The sequence below is a fragment of the Microtus pennsylvanicus genome, chromosome 11 (assembly GCF_037038515.1).
Source record: "Microtus pennsylvanicus isolate mMicPen1 chromosome 11, mMicPen1.hap1, whole genome shotgun sequence".
NCBI lineage: Eukaryota > Metazoa > Chordata > Mammalia > Rodentia > Cricetidae > Microtus > Microtus pennsylvanicus.
Window position 1 is genome coordinate 86,794,844 of NC_134589.1, and position 22,590 is coordinate 86,817,433.

The window sequence follows — 22,590 nt, forward strand, 5'->3', positions numbered from 1 at the left end:
CAGGCTGGCTTTGAACTCACAGAGCTCTGCCTGCCGCTGCCTCCCAAGTGGAGGATTAAAGGTGTGTGTCGCCACTACCCAGTGGAAACATTTACTTTATAGGAAGTATTATATAACCTAGAGAAAATTAGCCTAATTTACTCATTTCTATGCTGTTAATATAAATTTTGTTACTCTCAGTAGGAGGAAAGTCATTGTTTTCCATGAAAGTGTTCAGTGTATCAATTTCCAGAGATATTCTTAAGTTTGCTGTTGTTCACTTTCACAATCTATCAATAACATTAACTAAATCTGTAAACCTTTTGTGTGGGGAACAGAAAGGTTCGCTGCAAACCTGTCAGAAGCCATGCCCTGGATTCTAATCACGGAACTTCAACGTCTCCATGACTCGGCAGCCAGAAGCCACTAAAGCAGACAAGGGTGGCATGTGCAGGAGGACACTCAGGGTGGAAGAGTGAGTCTTTCCTGTCAGTCACTGCCAGGTGCTCTGAGCCTCAGAGGAGCCCGAGGGATGGTGGCCCAGGCTGGCACAGTGATCAGGCTGAGCTCTGCAGGTGACCTGGATTAGTGTTTGCATCCTTAGCAGCACCTTGACCTCTCACAACCGTGAGACAGCTGATGCTCTCCACAGGGTTAGCTGAGAATAGGAAGCTATGCAGTGCCTGGCAGTGTGCTGAGCACCCGCACACCCCACAAATGAGACAACTCATCAGGCCCTGCTTACTGTTGTGTGGGAATTGGTAAAAGAGGCCATGCCTCAGACTTTGGCCTGTGTAGCCTGAAAACCCCAGCCACAGCCCTTACTGGAATCCCCTGGCTTAGTTCTCAGTCTGTTTTCAAAAAGAAGATCCTTGAAAGTGAACTGTCTGTTAGAGTTTAGATGTTTAACCATTCCATGTGTTAGCCATAAATTAAGGTCACAAGTTCAGCTTTCTATATGTGCTCCTCGCTTGAAGTGTGCACTCGCTGGCTTAGCAGGACAGTGTCCAAGGTCAGCTCCCTTGGCTTGTCTGCTTCAGCAGACAGTACAGCAGAAACCTGTGGCATTTGAGGAGCCGCAGCAGTCTCTTTGGTGACTCCTTCGTGGCCCAGGGGGTTAGGTTAGGATCTGCTCTGCTCTGTACTTGTGTCTCACGCCCTTGTCAGGGGGCGTGAACAGAGAGCACACGTCATCACTTCTCACTCTGGGTCATACATTTGTAATGTGTCCTTAGCTGTGTTTACATGATTGCAGCAGAGCGCGCTCATTCAAATCTATGCTAATACCCCAAAGAAGCAAATGGGGTACTTACTGACTGCCTCCTGCTCAGACTCCAACCCTGCATGAAGTTAGATAACTTTGAGGAGACCATAGTGATCCCTTTCATCTCTCTAGAGCTGCTGTTCTTCCTTGAGCCGTGCAGTCCCATTGTCTTTAGCCAGAGGGAAGGCACAGTTGCAGTATGGGAACATTATATCTAAGGTATACTGTGCGGCAAGCACATTCCAGATATTTGATTTATACATAGGAAATCATGCTTCCCTGTGTCCCCTTCATATCAGCTGTGATGGCCCCTACTTTATATCTGAGGACATAAAGGAAAATGCCATGGGTTAAAAGCAGGACCAGACTTGGACTCAGTACTGAGTCTAATGCCTGTGGCTACCACATCACTGAACAAAATTCCAGCCAAAATCTGTAAGAAGGAAGAACTAAATGAGGAATGAGGAATCAAATGAAAGAATGTAGAGTATGATTTTCTAAGTAGGTAGTACCCCTGCTAGACAATCCCATCCCTGCATTGGCAAAACAGCTACGTGTATGGTTTGAGAATAGGCCCTGGCAAATGTAGCCAAAGTGGATTTAAAGTGGCCTTCCACCCTTCCCTGTAGCAGTGCTGGGAGCGAGTAGATACCAGAAAACTAGATACCCAGCTGCTGCACCGAGTCCTCATGTGGGCTGGTGGGTACAATTAAGACTGCTCCTTGCAGTGTTGACTCACGGTGTCCTTGACCTCGGAGACACCCAACTAAACCTCACACCACCTGCAAGGGAAAGGGACTGCTCTTCAGCACGGCACCCAGTCTTCCTCTAGGTGGGGAGGAAAACTCGGACCCCATTGGCTGGACTGTTTACCACTGCTCTAAGATTATTAGAAAAAATAATTCTGGAAATTGGCTGTCACATCAATGCCATTTAAGAAGATTACTTGGTACTTTACATATTTCCAGAAAAGTAAAAAAGAAAAAAAGTACTCATTTTTGCCAACTTTATTTTTAGAAAAGTATTTTATTCAAACATGCCCTTACTTATTACAGACATAAATACATGCATTCAGACAAATGAATACACGAGAGAACCGTATAAAGTAATTGGCACATCACTCCAGGATGCTTTGTCAGTTACTGGTAGAATTTGGTGCCTCTAACTTTAATCTTCTCCATTAAAATATCCATTCTGCTTCAGATTGTGAAGCCCATAATATTTTAGACTGTCTCCATGGATCTGTTACTTTTGCTTGTCAATTTAATTTGTGCTCTATGACTTTGGGTGGCTTGCTAGATTGTTCATGGGAACTTGTGGTCTACAAAGGATGCCCGGCATGGAGTTCTAACCTCTCCAGAGAGACTGGACATGCAGTGTTTGTGTTTTTACATAGATTGGCACACTCGTTTGTAAGCAGCCTAATCACTGTGATGGTGCAGGGGATGGCAGCTGTCGAGAGCTGTAGACGCGCACCACTGTCATGATGCACGCCTGCAGTGTCTATAGGATGTTCGCTTTGCCACAGTTTCAGACACTATCTCATTTAATTCTCAGCTTCCTTGAGCTGAGTTATTTCCCTCTTCAGAGCTAATGAAAACAGACACAGCAAGAACAGTTCAGTTACTTGCCAGAGATCACGGGATAATTAGATCACCACAAACTTTTGCCAGGGGCTGGGAGATGGCTCAGTAGGTAATCATTTGTGCAATCATGATGACCAGAGTTCAGATCCCATAACCTACATAAATGCGTAAGTGCTGGGTGAGTGTAGAGGCATAGCTCTAATCCCAGTACTCAGGAGGCAGGAACACACTGATCGGCTGAATTGGCAGTATCTTCAAGCTGTGGGTTCAGCAATAATTAGCTTACTGACTCAGTGATACGGAAAGTGTTTGAGGAAGACACCCAACTTCACCCTTACAAACTACACATGGAAATACACACACACACACACACACACACTACACTTGCATACTTATGCAAAAAGAGGAGTTGCCAAATGATAACACTAAATGCATCCAAAGCAAACCAAGTCTTAGAGTGTTGGAGTGGTGCTTGTGGGTCTTGCCGTGTGATTGCCTTTTCATCTGTCCTCCCTTGGACAGAAGAGCCCTAGAGCTATGGGAGCAGACAGGCGGCAGTGGGAGAACTGAACCCCCTCCACAGCCTTATCCCTGCCCTCCTGCCTGTTGTGTGTCTTGCCCAGGGCACACTCCACATGTCTCAGCATGGCCTTCCATTCTGGCCATGAGATCCCTTAATATTGCAGAACCCACCCTGCTCAGTCCCACCTTCTTTTTGCCTCTTTGTCTTCTTATGGTGAACTCCTTAGATGGTACCTGCCCTGTGACATCTCCCTGACTGTCCTTGAAGAACTTAGTCTTTCTTCCCCCACCCCTCCACAAGTTGCTCCTCTTTTCCTAGACCTTTTCCACTATTTCTCTTGGTGACTTCCCTAGCAAACTTTGAGGCCCTAGGTAAGAGACTGGTAGATGCTTACGTCCTATTATCCCTTCTGTGTGACTTACAAACTCAAAAGTTAAAAGAACGGATAAGGATATACATGTAGCATTGAGTGAGCAGTTAGTAATGAAGAATGGTTTTTAGAGCAACAGTTTGAGCTGAGCGGTAGTGGTGCACACCTTTAATCCCAGTACTCAGGAGGCAGAGGCAAGTGGATCTCAATGAGTTTGAAGCCAGCCTGGTCTACAGAGTGAGTTCCAAGACAGCCAGGACTGTTACATAGAGAAACCTGTCTCAAAAGAAGAGTCTGAGCTAGCAGGAAGAGTGCCATTCCAGGGTCACATGGCAAGTGTTCCATTCCACTCAGTGACGAGCTACAGAGAGATGCTCCTTCGTAGCATGGACTGTTCAATGAGGTGAGGAGCAAGACAGGAAGGTGAGCTGGGCATGTGCATGGTGCCTGGCACAGCCCAGAGCATATAAGGCTAAGGCTTGAAAAGCAGAGACTGACCCTTGTGGCTCTGACCCCGACTTCTGCTCACCAAGAAGGTTCTCACCAAGCTTTTGGTAGTAAAGATTCTTACTTGGGGAAACGGGGTTTGCCCAGAGTTTTGTTGTTGTTGTTGTTTTTGTTTTTGTCTTTTCGAGATAGGGTTTCTCTGAGGCTTTGGAGCCTGTCCTGGAACTAGCTCTGTAGACCAGGCTGGTCTCGAACTCACAGAGATTTGCCCAGAGTTTGTGTAAACTCCTAGGCTTCCAGAGTGAGAGCCAGCTATCTAGGAAAAGCACGCCTGTCATCAGAAAGGTGGAAGAGTGTAAGAAGTATAAAGAAAGTCTGAGATTCAGGCAAGCTCTAAGCCAAGGTGTCCCAATTTTCATGTGACTCTGTCTTCTAGATGATGTCTGTCCTTATGAATACCATTGTCTTTGAAGACTGTCGGAACCAGTGGTCAGTATCTAGGCCTCTCCTGGGTCTCATCTTGCTCAATGAGAAGGTAAGTGTGCTTTCAGGAAGGGCCACAGGAGGAGGGAGGGGCTATTGGACACTGACGACCATGGGATAGAGAGCTGGGGCCTTGACAACCCAGAAGTCCTTTCCTCAAAGGCTTCAGGTCTTCAGTTAGCAGAGGCCACAGAGGCCCAAGCACTACACTGTATGTGGAATGCTGAGCCATATCTCGAAATCACTCACTTGCCTTGCCACTCCACGGGAATTCTGAGCAGCATCAGCCCCTTTGCCTTCTCCTCCAGCCTCTCTTTATATCTGGGGACCCCAGATACGACCACATGAGATGACAGCAGCAGCAGCCTTGAGGAAGTGTACCTAGGGCCAGTACCCTTCATTCGGGAAGCAGGCACCCGTGCCTCCACAGTGCTCTAACCACCAGACTGCCTCCCAGCACTCTGGCCTCTCAACAGTCGGTAGGAACAGTGCATTACTGCTTGGGAGAATGAATTGTCTATACAATAAGATAGTACTGGGAAAAGACAGTGAGATTAGAGGCAGCCGCATACATTAAAATTCAAACGAAAATCCCAGCCTTGGAAGGAAACTAATAGAAGAAGAAAATATATCAAAAAGAGAAGAGCTGTCTCATCATTCACCTGTGCTGAAGTATCCAATTTTAGCCACATCCAATAGCACTGTCATTCATCTTCCCTCGGTGTTATTGTGATTTAAATCCAAGCTCTATAAAAGAGAGCAGTTCTTTTAAAATGATTGAGAGGGAATAAGGGTAAATTCGGTGTTTAGAAAAAGCTTATGACATCACAATATTATACTTTACTGATGGAGGCAATATTTCATGGTTTAGGATGAAAAACTAATAATTTTCTATTTGGTGTGAGTCACCGCATCATTATAAAGGGAAAAATAAGTAGTTCCGTGCATTCCCAATCTTGTTCAGGAAGACACTGTGCTTCAAGTATAATGCCTCTGATATATAGTATTTAAATATTAGTCTGACTACATATTAATTATGTGTGTTTTTTGATGTGAGCTGTTTTAATGTATGATGGAAATTAAATATCATACAGCTTAGGCTTGAAGAGATAAACATATGACTGGCAAAATGTTGTCTTTTGCTGAAATTGGCTGTTTCCAGTGATTAGGAGCTTCGCTCAACATCGCAGCTTGTTTCTGTGTGTGTACAAGACCGCAGACCCCAACAGAAAAGGAGGGGGCTACCAGGTGTGCCAGCAAGTGCTACCAGAACTAAGAACTTTGAGAAGTGAGGCTGAAGGAGAGACCGTTGGCCTTGCCTTCAGTCACCCAAGTGCTTCCCGGGCATTAGGTTAAGTCCTCCTCAGCCTGAGGCCCTTCTTCTTTCAGCCTTCCTGTGACAAGTAGAGTTGAGACCCCAGAAGACTGGGTTCAGTCTCCCACAGAGAAGGCAAGGATTCCATCAGGCTAAGCAGTAACAATGCAGCAGTCACAGCAAAAGACTCTTAAGAGCAGGGAGGGCACGAGGTACACCTAGGAATGCTTATGCGGCTTGGCTTTTCTCTAAGGATAGAAAGTTGAGAGTGGATGCAAACCCGAGTATCAGGGAGCACAAGGAGAACCCAGCTGGCCTGGCTTCCTGCGAGGGTTGGAGTTGGAGCCCAGCTGACACTGTCTCTCCCAACAGTATTTCAGCGAACTGAGAGCAAGCCTGATCAACAGCCAGCCTCTGCCCAAGCAGGAAGTCCTTGCCCAGTGTTTCAGGAACTTGATGGAAGGAGTGGAACAGAACCTGTCTGTCAAGAACAGAGACAGGTGAGCATTTCCCAGCAGGGGATCTCTAGAGGCATTCCAGGCTTGCTGAAAACAAGGGGACTACAGTTAGCACAGCTCACGGATTGGTGCAGCTTTCCCATTACACCTTGTGATCTTAGACCCAGGCCAGTCCCAGTCAATACATTTTACTGGGTATTTGCTCATCGATGCCAAGATTTAAAAAATACAGCCTTTGCCCTTAAACAGTTATAATCCAACAGGAAAGAGCAAGTGAAGGGGAACTCACATTGTCCATGGAGATGCAGAAAGACTTCTGGCCTTTGAACAAGCGCAGGCCTAGGGGATGGACACCCCAGCTAATGTTATCCCTGCTTCTGTAAGCTGCGTGAGAGAAAAGCAGCAACTTCTCTGCTGAGTCTCTTCTACAGTAAGGAGTCAGTGATGGCACTGGATGTGGTGTTTAGACAGCAGAATGGTCCTGAGGCCAGTGAGCCGTTAGGTGTTGGTTTCTTCCTCTGCGTGTTATTTCAGAGTACCTGATGTCATTGGCCAGTGAGGTCTAACCAAATTCATCACTACGAATGAATTCATTTATTCAGTTTATAAAACTAGAAGCATATGGAACCTGTGGTAAACAAACTATTCTGAGCTCTTGGCCTCCTGGAGCTCACATCCTAATGGTAAGACAGACAGTAGTCACTGATAAGGAAGAAGAAAATGTGCTCAGGGAAAACTTCCTCCCTGACCTTTCATCAGACACTCGAGCATTTAGAGCAGATGCTGTCCGTCACCCAGAAGGCAGCGGATCTCAGGTATGAGCTGTGATAATAAGGCGAGGTCAGCTGGGGTGCAGGCACCTTCCCTTGGCCGTTCATCAAACTCTTAAGCAATGCTCTCACATCCAGAAAGGGGCAACCTCAGAAGCTGGAAAAGGAGAGGCAGGATGTTTAAGTGGCACTTCTGAGCTGCTCTGTGAAATAGTATGGGCAGTCCTCTTAGTCTCAAGAAAGAACGGCAGCAAGGACTGGCTGCTGTCGTTGCGCCCACTGTGTAGAGAGAATATTTTCAGGTCTTGTCTCGTTGACTTGATAAAATTCGCTCCTGCATTCCCTTAAGACAGTTAGTTACTCATATTAGGTACTAGGCCAAGTGGCTAGTCATTCAGGCTGCCTAGATAGTAGTAGTAGAACCAAAATTTGGATGCAGGTAGTATAACCCAGTGGGGGCTGGAGAGATGGCTCAGCAGTTAAGAACACTGTCTGCCCTTCCAAAGGTCCAGAGTTCAAGTCCCAGCAACCACATGGTGGCTTACAACCATCTGTAATGAGATCTGGTGCCTCATAAGGAAGAGACATGGTCAGTCATACTCATCAACTTAGACCATGAAACCCAATATGGACAAGTTCAACAGAAGCGCCATATACAGGCTGCCCATGCATGCTTCAGCAGTGCCAGGGCATAAATTTTGTTCATTCATTCAGTATAACCCAGTGCACATTTTTAGGTTTGTTTTTTTAAACAGTGTTATATAGCCTAGGCAGGTCTCAAACTCACTATGTAGACAAGGCTAACTTTTTATGATTACATTTATTCAGGGGGCAGCTATCAGAGAACAGCTCGGCAGGAGTTAGTTCTCTCCTTCCACTATGTTGGTTCTCAGAGACCTGACTCAGGTCATCAGACTTGGCAACACCTCCATTAACCCACTGAGCCTTCTCACTGACCTCCAGGGATAACTGAAATTTCTGATCCTCCACTCCCTAAGTGCTGGGATCACAAGCATAGGCCGCCGTGTCCAGTTTATGTAGTGCTGGGGATCAAACTAAGGGCTTCATGCACAGTGCACAAGTATTCTACCAAACTGAGCGCACACCTCTGCACGTTTGTGCTGTTTTCTGAGATAGTTTCATCACAGAGATGCCAGCTAGCCTCAGACTCAAACTCATGATCCTTCTACCTCTGCTGTCTGACTGCTGGCATACGGACAGGAGCTTCCACTTCCCACTGCCCCCATTTTTCAATCACTAAATTCTGTTTTAGTTGAAATCCTAATAGTACATACCTTTGGGAAGACTGCAATGATGAAAGCATTCATCTGTAAGCTCAATTCAGTATTTGATAGTGTAAACGGTTTTTTAATGTTTTCTATGTAGAACTTCAGATGTCCCCATCCCTAAGCTGTCCAGAGTGGGTTTGGTAGTGACTTCTTTTCAGGGGAGGATGGTCTGGTAGCAGAAGCGTGGTGGCCAAATGAGCACCCAGCACCGAGGAGCCTTCCTGCAGGATCCTCTCCTGGGGCCCGAGCTCCACGGTGCCCTCCCTCCAGCTTTCATTCGACCTACAGCTCACTGCTTCTCTCTCCACAGGTTCACACAGAACCTCTCCATCTTCAGAAGAGATGTGGCAGAGGCATTGCGTAGTGACAGCCACTCTGAGCTGTGCAGCCTGGACATGATGAGCTGACCCACCTCCCGAGCACGCGCTGTGCAGCTTCTGTCAAGAGACTCGGAGTCCGCGTCTGCGATGCTGGCGCCCAGAGAATGTGTTCTCAGAACAAGCAACAAAGCCCTACATTTTTATAAGTCTGACCTAATTATAGAAATTCATAATAGTGCGCATACAGTGTAAATTCAGTATGCAAAGCAGAACGTGTTTTTAGTCTGTCTGGGTTCCCACAATGCTGAGAAGTCTAGAAACTATATTTAACCAAAGAATATAATAAACAAGCCTAGCACCCAGTCGTGGCTCTGAGATCAAGGTTGTCGATTTGAAGATGCAGCCCACAGTGTGGGTCCTGGATTGAGACAATTGCCATTTGAACCTGTTGAATTGATAGTTTTTACATCTGGAAAACACTACATTAGGGACTCTGGGCTGTGGGCATTTAGAGGGAGCCTGGGTTTGCTATAAAGCCTCCCCCAGGACTGCACATCGGCCTCTCTGCCTCAGCAGCATCTGATAAAGTTGAGAGACAGTAACACAATTAAATGACTTACAAACAATGTTTGCTTTCCACTGGCATAAATCTGAAGTGGTTCCGTCTAGAAGAATTAAGCCGTGTGCTTGCTGCCTGCAGAAAGATGTCTTTAGGGCTCTGGAGGCCTCAGGAAGAAGTTCTGGGTGCTCCAGGACCTGGTCCTTTTGGCCCCATTTGATCTGAAGAGGAGCTGAAGGTGGCATGTAGTGTTTGAAGCAGCTCTGCCTTCAGTTCAGGTACAGGCTGTCAGTTCCCAGAGGACAGAGTTTCCTTCCATCTTCTACACTTTTAACCACTGTTGGATTGTGACTTCATCCAAACACAGGAAATGGAGGCCTTTTCAGTCTGTGACCCGCCATAACTAAGCTATTAATTTGACATTGCCACTGTCAAGCGGGCCTCCTATCTTACTGCTCTGTCCTCATGGTTCAGGCTTACAATAAACACTGTGCCCATTATTTCTGATAAGACATGAAAGGTTGGCCTCACTGTTGCAGAGAAGAAATCCACAGGCTCTTCCTGTAATCTCGTTTCTCAGACAGTGTTTCTTCAAACCTTTCTTGATAGTTGCGTTTGCAACAGGCTTGTCATATAAAATTGAGTCACCTAAGTTTATCTTAAAGTGTTTGTCTTCTGTGTGCAGAAGGGAGTCAGGGGACATTATGGTCTGGATGAGACTGCTTGTGGTCTTTAATGACAAAAAGCCTGAACCTTCTCCACCCCACTCTATTAGGAATGGAACTTCCTAGAGAAGACAAGTCCCAGACTTTGGAACATCAGCTTTCAAAGGAGCTTGACAAGAATTTCTCTTTGGTTTTTGTTTGGTTTTTAATTTGTTTAGTTTTGGTTTTTTGAGACAGAGCCTCGCTATGTAGCCCAGGCTAGCCTGGAACACACTGTGATTCTCCTGCTGCAGCCTCTTCAGTAGAGGTTGACAAGTGTGGGCCACAATGCCTGGCTTCTTGGGTTTGGGGTGTTTGGGGCTGGGTGGTTATAACTGCACCTCATTTCCACAAACACGCTGCTAACCCCGTCCGAGCACTGTTTCTTTACAAATGCCGAGGGTCGGAAACACTACATTGTTTGCATTAAAATGTTCACAAGGAAAGGATGCTGTTCTGCCCTTTCTTTGCCACACAGCCAGCTCTCACATGGGAGCTGAGCAGCAGGCGGACAGCCTCTTTCAGGCTTGGCCACCTGTGTCCTTGTGCCTCAGTTGGGCTTGACTCACAGAGCGCTCTGTGAGCAGCCCACCTGGGAGAGAGTGCCTTCCTTACCCACACTGCCTCCCCTCCCACTGTGCACACTAGGAAGTAAGGCCCAAAGGTGGCTTATAGCTTACAACTCCTGTCGGTAGATTTTCCACTGGGATCTGTCTCAGGAGAACTCCTTGCTGCTCCAGGTGGTAAACGGAAATGTTTATAATATTTAGGTTCATTTCCCCCTGTTTCTCTGGATTTAGGGCTGCCTGGAGATGTAAGTCGGTGGTAGAGCACTGCCTAGTGTTAAAGTAACATTTATTTGCTCCTGAGCCATGGAGGGAGAAGTCCGGCTGGGCCCCTGGTCTAGCGTCTCTCACAAGCTACATACATGCAGTGGTTGGCCAAAGCTGAGAGCATTTCACAGCGCGAGTGAGGAGCCCGGCTCACCACACAGTTCTTAGCTTGTGGGGAAGAGCCAGAGACTGCAGAGATCCAAAGATAGTCTTCAGCCGCTCTAAAGGGCTTCCATCTGCTGCTGTGAAAACCCTAGTCCTATCGCACACACTGCGGAGGAACCCACATTGACAGACGGGATGGGTGCGGGAGGCAGAGACTCTTGGAAACCTTATTATTCAAAGCTGTCTGCCCCAGCCGACCTGGCCCTTGCCACACATGTTTCTCTCTTACACTAGCAAGTTTTCTAATCTTGATTTTCCTTGGACGTTCTATTGTGATTCCCTCCTCAGAAAGGAAAAGGAAGTGGGGCTGCCAAGTGTTGGAAGATCACCTTTATGGTACCACAGGCATAAGCCCAGTTTGGGACTACCAAAGCCACCAAAACCTTGGAGGCCAGCGGGAACAAAGACCGGTGGATTTATACAGGAGTGGCTTCTGGAGCCATTCTATCCCAAGATGAAAACTGCCATGTTAGGATACCCAGCAGACCTGCAGAGGGCATCTGAAGACCACTAGTGCAACTATTCCTGCGACCAGACAGCGGATGCATCTGTCGGCCTTGACTCAGCAATAGAAAAAATAGCACTGCCAATTCTACAGGGCTCATTGCTCGGTGAAGGCACGAGTAAGTGAGGATGTGGGATGTGTTTGCACACAACACCATCCTAAAGAGATTCTAGTGTACAAACGTACAGTCTGGGCTCTACATCAAGCCAGCTAATCCTTAAGGAATTCTGTAGGTATCCTGACCCATCTCAACTTTGGCTTCCCATATGGACTTTAGATCCTAACTCTAAAGGTGTGTCTCATTTTTCGGTGCTGTACCGTCAACATCTAGGGCAGGACACCAAGGAGCACATGGTCCCTGCACTGTGTGTGATGATCAGAACAAACCAGAAAACCCTCTCGGCTCCCCGGAGTCCATTCCACTAGCATGACAGCCTTCACACACCTTGAGATTGTGGCAATGGGACCCCTTCCAAATGTGTGGACTTTGTAGGTTGTCCACACATTGAAGGCACATCCTAGCTCTCGCCCTCGGCAGCTGCAGGTTGTTGGTCAAGGGCCTCTCATCCTTATAGTAATTGCCCCTGAAGCCTCAGTCCTCAAGCAGAACCCATTGCCTGGGGCCATTTTTCCCCTCCAGCTAGCAGCCTGAGCCGGGAATCAGTTAGATTTCCTAACTGCACCTGTACTTGTTTTCTACTTAATCCCAAATTGGGTCCTCTGTGGCTGGTACTGAAGAGACGGACAAGGGACCCTTTGGACTCCACAACCCATGTGACTAGATACCTCAAAAAAAAAAAAGCCTGTCTAATAAGACACTTTGAGCTGCGTCTGTGAGCGCTGCCATTAATTCATCCTCCTGCTGTACTTCATAAAATCGTTCTTGAGACTTTTTAATGTTTTATTGAGGTGCAAGTTTACGAGGAAGTGAACCTTTCCAACTACAGCAAGAGTAACCTGCCTCCTTGGCATATTAAAAAATAATGTTAGTGTCGGGTTTTACATCCCACAGTTTGGATTGCTGATAAGAGTGCTTCCCTTGACAAGATTCTTTTTGAGGTTTACAGAAAGCGTAATAAAATATGTAAGTTACATCTCCACAAACAAAAGCTATAACATAAGTTATTTATAAGTGTGAGATACAAACAGTATCACAATAAATAAGCCATAAAGGGTACCTGCAACATCCATCTTAATGTAATTTGCCCAACAAAGGGGTTGAAACGAAGTCAAATTCAGTAGAGAAAATTTGTCAGGAAGGAAGCAAAGTTGTAGAACACAGAGTGGGGGAAATGGCTGATGGGTGAGGGACAGAAACGGGTGTGAGGTGATGCTTGGAGGTCCCTGACGAGACTGCAGCATATGCTTGCCCAAAGGGACTGCCCCACCTCTCCCACCCCGCACAGCCTGCCATCTGCACTTCGTCGCAGCTCCAACACCCTCCAGCACCCACCAGCCCCTAGGGAAAAAATATCCTGCGGCCTCATGCTGCTGCCAGCATTAGCTCCCTTCCAGGCTTGGCCACTCAAGGCCATAGTCTGAAACTGACCAAGCCTCAGGACCCTAGGAGCCCTTCATCTACACCAATGGTTCTCAACCTGTGAGTCATGAAAACTTCAGCAAACCTCAGTCTCCAAAAAAAAAAATTTACATTACGATTCATAAACAGCAAAATTACAGTTTATGGTTGGGGGTCACCACAGCGTGAGAAACTGTATTAAAGGGTCACAGCGTCAGAAAGGTCAGGAACCCCTGCTCCTTTACTCATCCACAATAAGCCAATTAATGAGACCAAGTCTCTGCCCTCATGGAGCTGGCGGGCTTTGTCGGCAAGTCAGAATGCAGCACTCCAGTGAGGACCACAGGCTGGGATAGAGAAGGTCTGTGGCCGGGGATGCTGAGGAATTGAGGGAGGTGAGAGCTGGCTGGATCTTGAAGGATGCAAAGGGTCCAGCCATGGGATGAGCTGGGAGAGAAGCCTGAATGGAGTCTACAAATTTCCGAGCCCCAGTTCTCTCCTTTTTTTTTCTTTATTCCCTCGTCTGTCCTAGCGTCACACCATAAGCGTAATGGCCCTCCATGAGGCCCTGTGCTGAATGGGTGTCCTAAAAGAGCTTTCAGGCCAGGAAGAGAGGCAAGCAGCAGCCCCCTCCCCCGCGCACACACACCAGCCCTCACCTCCACACCTGGCTCCTTTACCCAGGCCCGCCCCAGGTATAGAAGAAGTGAGTGAAAGGAAGAGTGGACCTCAGGGTCCACTCGGTCAAAAGATGGCCCAGCTCCAGCCCTCCCCAGGGGCATGTGCTGAAAAGCACCAGCTCCAGGGTGAGGTCTCGTGTCCACCCACCACCTAAGGTCATTTTTCCTTCCAGCTGGCAGCCTGGAGCCTTTTCAGATCCCAGGTACATTCTTCCCAGAGCCCTCCCCACTGTGGGAAGCTATGATTTCCTGCTCCTACTCTCAGATAGAGAACGTAAATATGAAAGTCGGAATAGCTAGGAAATTTATGTGCTCAGTAAATACTTGTTGGAGAAGTTGGGTCAGCGGTTATTTTCCATCCCGAAAACCAGAGGACCCTAGGATCCTGAAGGACCCTAGAGCTCCGACGTAGGATGTGTAGTAAGCAGGTCAGGAGCCTGTAACATGATGTGTGTGCCAAAGCATGTGCTTACGCCTTCTGTGGAAGTAGACTAATATTTCCCTCAGTCTTTCAAATAGGATAACTGGCCCAAATACACTTAAGGGCCTTGATTCAATCCCTACTCCATTTAAAGACAGGAAAATTGAATCCCAAATCACACAGGAAGTCAGTGACTGGAGAATCTGTGCTGCCTCAGTCCAGACTCATGGACCACTTGGCAATTCCAGCGTCCTGCCACTCATTCCTGAAGCTCCGAATATCCTATAGCACCTCTCCCCACCCGCCCCCCTGCAAGACCACCCTTTCTCCAGCTTCACTGCCTGGGACCAGGAGAAGATTTGTGCAGCCTGGAAGTCTCTAGATCCCCCCAAGAATCCTGACCCCAGTTCCCTAGCTCAGAGAATCTGAATCTCCCTCCCACACTTAGGTGCTGAATTAATAGCAGGTTCAAAAGAGCAACAACTTCCCGGTTTCAGGAACACCAAATACTTATCAAAACATGCTCGCCAAACCAGGCTCAAAGGAGACATTATTGCCTTGAGTGCATTTGTTTAAATGGGGGGGGGGGGCAAAATAAACTTTAAGCACAACAAAGAAATAAATTTGTAAAAAGTAAGAGCAAGACAAAACATTCGTGGCAAAGCTGACTCAAAGAAACAGATAATGGGGATGGGGGTGGGCGTGTAGCTCAGTTGGTAGAGGGCTTTTGTAGTACTCGCAAAACCCTGGGTTCAATTCCCTGCCCCACATAAACTGGGCATTCAAGAGGTAAGAGGCAGGAAATCAGAAGTTCAAGTGCAAGGTGTTTCTCCATTACATTGCCGTTTGACACCAGCATGGGCTACGTGAGACCCCCGTCTCAAAAACAAACAAAACCGGGATAATGAGTCTGGCAGAGTGGAACATTCCTGTAAATCCTAGCACTTGAGAAATTGAGGGTTAATGAGAGTTTACAAGTCAGCCTTGACTCAAAATAAAAGAGGATAATGAAATGAAGCTTCCCCCTGTCCCCCAGTCCTAAAGATTGAGCCCAGGATCTTCCTCATGTTAAACAAGGGCTCTACCACTTAGCTATAGCCAGCCCATCAAGGACATTCTTCAAGACCAATAAAACCGACTGTGGCAAGTATGATCCGTAAGCAAGCACAAAAGTGTAAGAGAGGGTAAGCAAGAACTGTCAATCCCAACAACCAATTCCCATATTTATTTCCTAGTACCTCTGAAAGCTAAAAGAGATGGACAGGACTGTTTTCCAAACTTGAGAGGCACCAGAGTCAGTAGGTGACTTTTTGGCAGACTGCTGAACCCCACCCAGAGTTCCTGACATAGAGGGCCTCCCCAGGATCCAGGCGTCCCTTTTCTAATAAGCTGCCAAGTGCTGCAGACACTGCTGCTTTGGAACCGCTGGCTGTGACTTCCCCGATTTACTGCTTTCCCGGACTTCCTAAAAGCCCTCCTTTGTCCAAGGAAGAATGGAAGGGGGTGTGCAATCACCAGCTCAGAGCTCAGGGTGACTCAGGAGCTGGACTCAGGAGCTCCTGAGAGGTGAGGCTGAGCCCCTCACCCCTGCTGGGCTCCCGGCTAATGCTTTCTGCTGGACCAGCCCTTGAGTCTGGCTCTGCTCTGCCGCTGCACTAAGAAACTGAGGAAGAGAGAAGGCTGAAGCTGCTGAGCGAGTAAACTGAGAGGTTCCTACATATGCCCTGGAAGCAGTGCTGGTCATGCCACCCACATCCTGTTCATCTTGTACCAAGGACCTTTTGCCACAGCCTGTTGGGCATTTCCCCAACTCCTGGAAGAGGCCAGGACTGGAACCCAGGGCCCTGGACAGGCATGGAAGTAGATGCAGTGACGTGGCAAGGTCAGCCCGCTCAGATCTGCACTCAAGTGATCTTGGCATAGCTTCCCTCGCTGCGTGAGTGGGGAACTAGTGCCACCCCTGCCACACAGAGTTCTCAAGGACAAGAGAGTCACCTCTGTCCTTAAAGGTACTATTATATAATCCAGAGTGTGGACTGTTGGGAGTGGAATCTCTTCCAGCCACTTCTACTGCTGGTATCTCATTTTGTTCTCATGGCTACCCTGGGGGTAGCTACTACCCTCTCTCTTTTACAAATAAAGCAAATGAGGTTGGAGAAGGGCAGCAGGGAGCCCCAAAGCCCTCAGATCTCCAGCAGCAGTGCCTGCTTTAGAAGGGAGAGGCCCCCAGAGCCAGCACAATGGTATCTTTCCTTTCTAGAAGTCCTTGTCTGGGGCCAGGACATTCTGCACTTCTCAAAGCTCGCTGTTTCTGGGTCTCCCTGCTCCAACCCAGCACGGTGGCTCTACCAGAGCCAGCAAAGCTACCCAGTGTCACACAGCTGGCAGGTGATCTAACTGCCCACCGGGGCCTAAAGGAGCTACAAAGCCTGAGTCATCTGGATTGGGGAGAGCAAAATGACAGGATTTAAAAGAAGCCACTGCCTCCTTCCTGTACTCTGACCTCATCCACGATACCTCTGCAAAATAAAACTACCAACAAAATAAACAAAATAAAAATAATATAATACACCATCCATCACACTGAGTGTGAGGATGGGAAGGGAGCTGACGGATTGTGCTGCCCTGCTCTATGCTCTTAGCAGTCTCAATTCTCTCTCACCATGCACTAACGCTAACACCATGCCTTACCCCATTTTACAAATGAAAACCCAAAGCCTAAAATGATGGCGTCACTAGCTCAAGCTTACTCAGCTAGGAAGTGGCCATCCCAAATCTGCACACAACTTCTGACCAACTGCACAGAGGTCGCTTGGGGTCTTTACACTCTGAGAACGTGAGAAAGAGCCCTGCCGGGAGTTCAGCTCAGAATTTACTGTCAACGACTTTTACGACCCGCGGCTAGGAAAAGACTCTGAGTCTCACCTAGGCGGGGAGAAAGGTGACCGCGCCCCATGTGGTACTGGCCGAGGTGCTGCCGGAATGATGTGGACAGTTCCGGAGGCGACGGCAGAACTTAGGATGGTCAGCGCCCAATCTGAACTGGAGCCGGCAGGTGCTCACTGCTCGAATTTCCTAAGAAAATGTCTCCATTTGCTCCAAATGGGAACCTCCCCATCCTGTGCCACTAGCGAACTGAGGTCCCCAAACCTGCTGACACTCGGAGGGATCCCCAACCCCACGACCACAGCCCCGTCTATCCCGCAACGAATTTCGAGGGGCCGGATCCCAGCTCCCCACCAATTGACCTCGGGTCCCTAGTCCAGCCGGGCCCCGCACGCGTGGGCACCTGCGAGTCACCGCTCAGTCCTCCTGGCTGGGGCCAGGGAGCGTCTCCAAAGTGGCCGCGACGCCTCGTTGAAAGCTGGGGCGGGGGCAAATTCTCCCCATGCGGGTGTCCTCGGACGCATGGAGAATGCTCCGGTGCTCTCCTTGATCCACGCGTGGACAGCTCCGAGCTTGCACCCCACGATGCGACGCTTTCGTTGCTCCGGCGGAGGGCAAGCGGCCCAGAGGCTTCCGCAGATTTCATAGGACTGTTCTTAGGTTGCATCTCCATTGTAACTGAAGATTCATTTTGTTTGGGGTTTGCTCAGATGAAAGAATTTAGAAGACAACGAAAACCCCCGCGGCAAAAGGCCATTTCCCTAGCTGCGCGCCTGCCGGCGGTCGAGGCGGCGGGAAGCGGCCAGGCTCGGAGCGGGGAGCGTCTGCTAATTGCAGCTTCGTTAGATTTCGGGTTTGAGAGGCTGCGGTTCGGGCGCTAATATCCGCCGCCCATTATCCCGGCTAATAAATTTGACCTATTGTTCGTTTGTTAAAATGATGTCACCTTGGAACAGTCCCTAAGCTCCTATTTCCATGAATTAGGCCTTTATTGAAAGCCGGGAGCCAATGAGAGGAGAGAGGCTTGTTGATCGCAGCCAATGGCTGCTGCGGGAGAGGAATTAGCAGCGGAAACTCCAGGTTCGGTTCAAGAAAGATGACACAGAGCCTGTCGGGCCCGCGCACTCTTGGCAAAGTTTCAGTGCGACTGGAGGCGCCGGGCGCTCCATGGCCGCGCCGTAACGGGGACCCAGCCGCCTCCCCGCCCAGCCCAACCCAGCCCTTCCGCCCGCCCAGGATGGAGGCGCCCGCCAGCGCGCAGACCCCACACCCGCACGAGCCCATCAGCTTCGGCATCGACCAAATCCTCAACAGCTCGGACCAGGACAGCGCACCCGCCCCGCGGGGCCCCGACGGCGCCAGCTACCTGGGAGGGCCCCCCGGGGGCCGTCCGGGCGCCGCGTACCCGTCTCTGCCCGCCTCCTTTGCGGGCCTCGGCGCGCCCTTCGAGGACGCGGGATCTTACAGTGTCAACCTAAGCCTGGCCCCCGCCGGGGTGATCCGGGTGCCAGCGCACAGGCCGCTACCCGGGGCCGTGCCGCCGCCTCTTCCCAGCGCGCTGCCAGCCATGCCCTCCGTGCCCACGGTCTCCAGCCTGGGCGGCCTCAATTTCCCCTGGATGGAGAGCAGCCGCCGCTTTGTGAAGGACCGCTTCACAGGTGAGCAGAGCGGGCCACCAGGAGCCAGGCCTCGGCCCTCCGGGGGCCAGGGGCGCCGCGCCCTGTGCACTCCTCCACTCCCAGGAACGAGTCCAGAGGCCCAGGCATGGCGGAGGCCTAGGTGCCCAGGGCTCGGGGCGGCCGTGGAGGGGAGGGGAAATCCGAGAGTTGCGGGAAAAAGAAACCAGCGTCCCAGGGAAGGGGGGGCGTCCCTGCCTAGCTCGGCGCTGCCGGGGACGCGCGGGACGAGCGAAATAGCGGAGCACTGTGTCCCCAGGGGCTCCACGTACGGCCTGAACGGTGGTGGGGCTGGGCTTCAAGGGGCCTCATGTGTCTCTGCAGCGGCGGCCGCGCTCACGCCCTTCACCGTGACCCGGCGCATCGGCCACCCCTACCAGAACCGGACGCCGCCCAAGCGTAAGAAGCCGCGCACGTCCTTTTCCCGGGTGCAGATCTGTGAGCTGGAAAAGCGCTTCCATCGCCAAAAGTACCTGGCCTCGGCCGAGAGGGCGGCGCTCGCAAAGTCCCTCAAAATGACGGACGCGCAGGTCAAGACCTGGTTCCAAAATCGGAGGACCAAGTGGCGGTGAGAGAGGCCCGGCCCTGCCCTTCACCTGCCCCGCCCTGCGCCGCAGCCCAGCACCCTGTCCTCTCCTGTACCACCCCATGCCCGCGCTCCCTGAACTACGCATCTCCCCTCTTTTCCAGATTTGTTGTCCTTCCTTCCCACCGACCTGTGCTCCTCTCTCCATCTCTCTTATGCCTCCGCATCTCCATTTCCAGCCCCACCTCGCCAGTGTTTTGTTTCGCCTCTTTTGCTCGTTTGGGTTCCTCCCACCTGCCCCCCCACCACACACATCCCGGGCCTCCCATACTCTCCTCCCTCTCCCGTTCCAGCCCACCCACTCGGATTTCGGATTGATGGCCAGGGCTCTACGGTCCTCACTACAACTCTGTTTTTTATATGATCCTTGCTTCCATCTAACCCGTAAACGACGAAGCGACGTGTCCTAGAGAGGGCTTCAAGACAGTGTCTGGGAGAATCTTACCAAACTGACCCCATCCGGGGCCGCCCAGCTGGTGGTGCACAGCCAGCCAGTCCAACCGTGGGCCCAAGTGACCCCATTGGCCGCAGGGCCGAGGCAGTTATACATTGCCCTGTCGCTGTTATCCCGCAGGGGATAACAAAACACACACACACAAAAAAAAAAAAAAAAAAACAAGATTTATTGTTGGCGAAGCCACAAAATCCGGTGTGCAGGTGGACGGCGGGCAAAGTGCCCTCCCAGCGCCCTCGGGGTGTACAAACAAAACCCAGCGGTCCCACCCGCCCTCCCACCCCGCGGGCCTCAGGGAAAGTGTGTGCGGGCGGGCAGCGGGCGGCTCCGCGCCTCGAGGGGCTAGGCTGCCTTGTTCCCGGGAGGGCTGGGGCACGCTGGTGGCCTAGCAATGCCCAGTGCGTGACAGTGCTGTCCCTCTCCCTCCCTGGGTGCAGGCGGCAGACGGCAGAGGAGCGGGAGGCGGAGCGGCAGCAGGCGAGCCGGCTCATGCTGCAGCTGCAACACGACGCCTTCCAGAAGAGTCTCAACGACTCCATCCAGCCCGACCCGCTCTGTCTGCACAACTCGTCGCTCTTTGCTCTACAGAACCTGCAGCCCTGGGAGGAGGACAGTTCCAAGGTCCCCGCAGTCACCTCGCTGGTGTGAGCCACCAGCGCGCACCGTAGCTACAGATCGCCGCCCCCACCAGGCGGGGCGCCCGGGTCCCCCAGCCGGGCTGGGAAGGGAAGCTGGGCCGAGAGGGGCAGGGCGGCCCGGCTCGCGTGGGCCCTGGGGTGCTCCGCACAGTGCCGGCCGCGGAGTGGGGCTGGGCCCGGGTCCGCGCGACTGCACAATCCGAGCCCCCGCCCCGCGCCCTGTCCCGCCCCAGGCCCGGGCCTGACAAAGAAGCGCCTTACGTTACTCCGCCCCGCGCCCGCACCCCCGGGCTGGGCGCCTGTATTATACTTTGTACTTTTGCCCAAACGTGTAAATAATAAAAGTTTTGGCTTTTTTCTTTAGAAACCGGCCACCTGCTTCCCCTGCGGGGCCGCTGGAGGAGGGGCAGTCGACCCGGCGACTGGGGAAGCGCCCGGGGCCGAGGGCACCCTTCGTTTAGGCTGGGTGTACGCCTCTCCTTTTCCGTTCCTTTTATTTAAGTCGTTTTATTTAATAAAAAGTTAGCTATTTCACTTAATGCCGCTTTTATTTCGTTTTCGTTCCTCGAACGCTCGGCGACCCCGGCCCATGCGCCCCACCCCTATGGCGATCGCAGCCGGTGTGCGCGGTCGCGTCCAGGTCTGAGAGCTACACTGGCTTCGCCCCAGCCCGAACCCCGGTCCGGGGCCCCGCGGAGGATGCGCCCTGCAGGTCAGTTGCAGCCAGTCGCCCGAAGCCGGTTGCCGGCGGGGTGGGAGTGGACTTGGGATCCAGTCCCGCGCTGCTGGGAAAGGAAAGTTCCGTCCTGAGCGGGTTCTGAGTCCGTCGCAGGTCAAATTCACCTAGTGGGTGGGAAAACGAGTGAAAGAGAATTTTTTGCAGCTGGAGAGGAAACGCTGGACGGTCGCATATCCAGCTTTGGTTCTTTCCAGAGGCGCCGGGCTCTAAGGGATCTGGGGGTCCTGCGAGCACAGGGCCCGGGCATAGTATGGGCTTCTAATACATGGGGTTTTCACAAGATCCCAGGTGGAGTATGACGTTATACGACGTCACAGCGATCTTCACTACACTACTCCACTATTCCACTTGACGGGAGGGATCGGGGTGCCCCAACTCCCAGAACCCTAAGCCTGAGTGTAGCAGCAGCGTGGTGTTATCTCAGGTTTCTCACGACTGAACTTTGGAAGTTTCTAGATTGCGAGATCCAGAGCAAAGAGTCCCTTCCAGCCACGATAAACATGCACCCTTGCCCCTTGATTTTTTTCCCCCTTTATCATTCTTGTGGTCTTTTAAAAACATCTCTCCATTCTTTTGTCTGTTCTTTCCGTTTGTTCCCTGCTCTCCGTGTGCTGTTCTGCGTATGCCGTTGTTGTAGTGGTTTCTTTCCTTTACGGTTTCACGCTTTACAATTTGTTCTCTGTTGCCTTTAATTTCTCCGAGCCCAATTCTTTTTCGTAGCCACGTTTCCTCCAGATTCTGCTCAGCCCCTTCCTTCCCCCCCCCTTCTCTCTTATCTTTTTGTTGCTGTTGCTCCCTTCCTCCTTTCTCAGAATCTCTTCGCCTCCGTTTCAGTCTTTGTCTCTTTTTCCTGTTTTTATTCTTCCCTTTCTCCCTCCTCCAGACTCCGCTCCCCGTTAGCTCCCAGCAACTAAACACTTTTGGGGGAGTGTCCTCCCCCTACCCCAGCAGTCCCACCCCGCCCCACTGACTCTCTCAGAGCCAAGCACCGCCCTGCAGGCTGTGGCACTTGGGAATCTTCGTTGTAAGCGGGCCGAGGTGGTGACAGCCCTTAGGAGGCTGGTGGAGGGAAAGCTCGACTGAGGGGACGCCCCTATCCCGGCTCCAATCCTCACCCGCACCTTCTAGCCCTTCTAATCCTCTAATCCTAAATCCGCACCGCTTAGGACGTAACAGTGGGGGAAACTAAGGTGACCCAGGCTTCGAGTCTCCTCCCGAGATGTTTTTTTGAAATACTCTTATTTACTCTGCTGAAAAGCTCAAAGAGCATGGTCAGGAGGTGGAAAAAGTTGGCCCTCTGCCTGGGGAAGAGGCCCTTCTCTGCCAGACCATCAGTTCATCCCTCAGGGCTGTGGTCTCTGTCTGGGTCCTCCAGGATTCGCTCTATTGCTCCGTAATAAGGCCTACCGTTTTTGTTTCTC

At 50.8% G+C, this 22,590-nt stretch overlaps 2 protein-coding genes across 5 annotated transcripts in view; both read left to right on the forward strand.

Moving 5' to 3' along the window:
- Positions 1-10,510, forward strand: part of Ranbp17 (RAN binding protein 17) — a 335,330-nt gene extending 324,820 nt beyond the window's left edge. For 2 of the 4 annotated variants that reach the window (XM_075941350.1, XM_075941351.1), the window contains exons 27-29: positions 4,606-4,704; positions 6,340-6,467; positions 8,795-10,318. In XM_075941350.1, coding sequence (XP_075797465.1) covers positions 4,606-4,704; positions 6,340-6,467; positions 8,795-8,891 — 324 coding nt within the window. In that variant the 3' untranslated portion in view covers positions 8,892-10,318. Of the gene's footprint in view, positions 1-4,605; positions 4,705-6,339; positions 6,468-8,794 lie in introns of all 4 variants that reach the window. The other 2 variants (XM_075941352.1, XM_075941353.1) reach the window with 2 other exon arrangements.
- A 7,803-nt stretch (positions 10,511-18,313) lies between these two features.
- Tlx3 (T cell leukemia homeobox 3) lies at positions 18,314-20,440 on the forward strand. The gene is made up of 3 exons (XM_075989664.1): positions 18,314-18,734; positions 19,077-19,320; positions 20,230-20,440. The coding sequence occupies exons 1-3, from the start codon at positions 18,314-18,316 to the stop codon at positions 20,438-20,440; spliced, it is 876 nt and encodes a 291-aa protein (XP_075845779.1).
- Positions 20,441-22,590: the final 2,150 nt, after the last annotated feature.

What these genes read in the sequence shown, in the direction of transcription:
- Tlx3 (XM_075989664.1), top strand. Translation starts at nt 18,314, where the DNA reads ATGGAGGCGCCCGCCAGCGCGCAGACCCCACACCCGCACGAGCCCATC. An exon ending in TGTGAAGGACCGCTTCACAG is followed by an intron (nt 18,735 to 19,076) that starts GTGAGCAGAGCG and finishes GTGTCTCTGCAG; the next exon opens with CGGCGGCCGCGCTCACGCCC. An exon ending in AATCGGAGGACCAAGTGGCG is followed by an intron (nt 19,321 to 20,229) that starts GTGAGAGAGGCC and finishes CCCTGGGTGCAG; the next exon opens with GCGGCAGACGGCAGAGGAGC.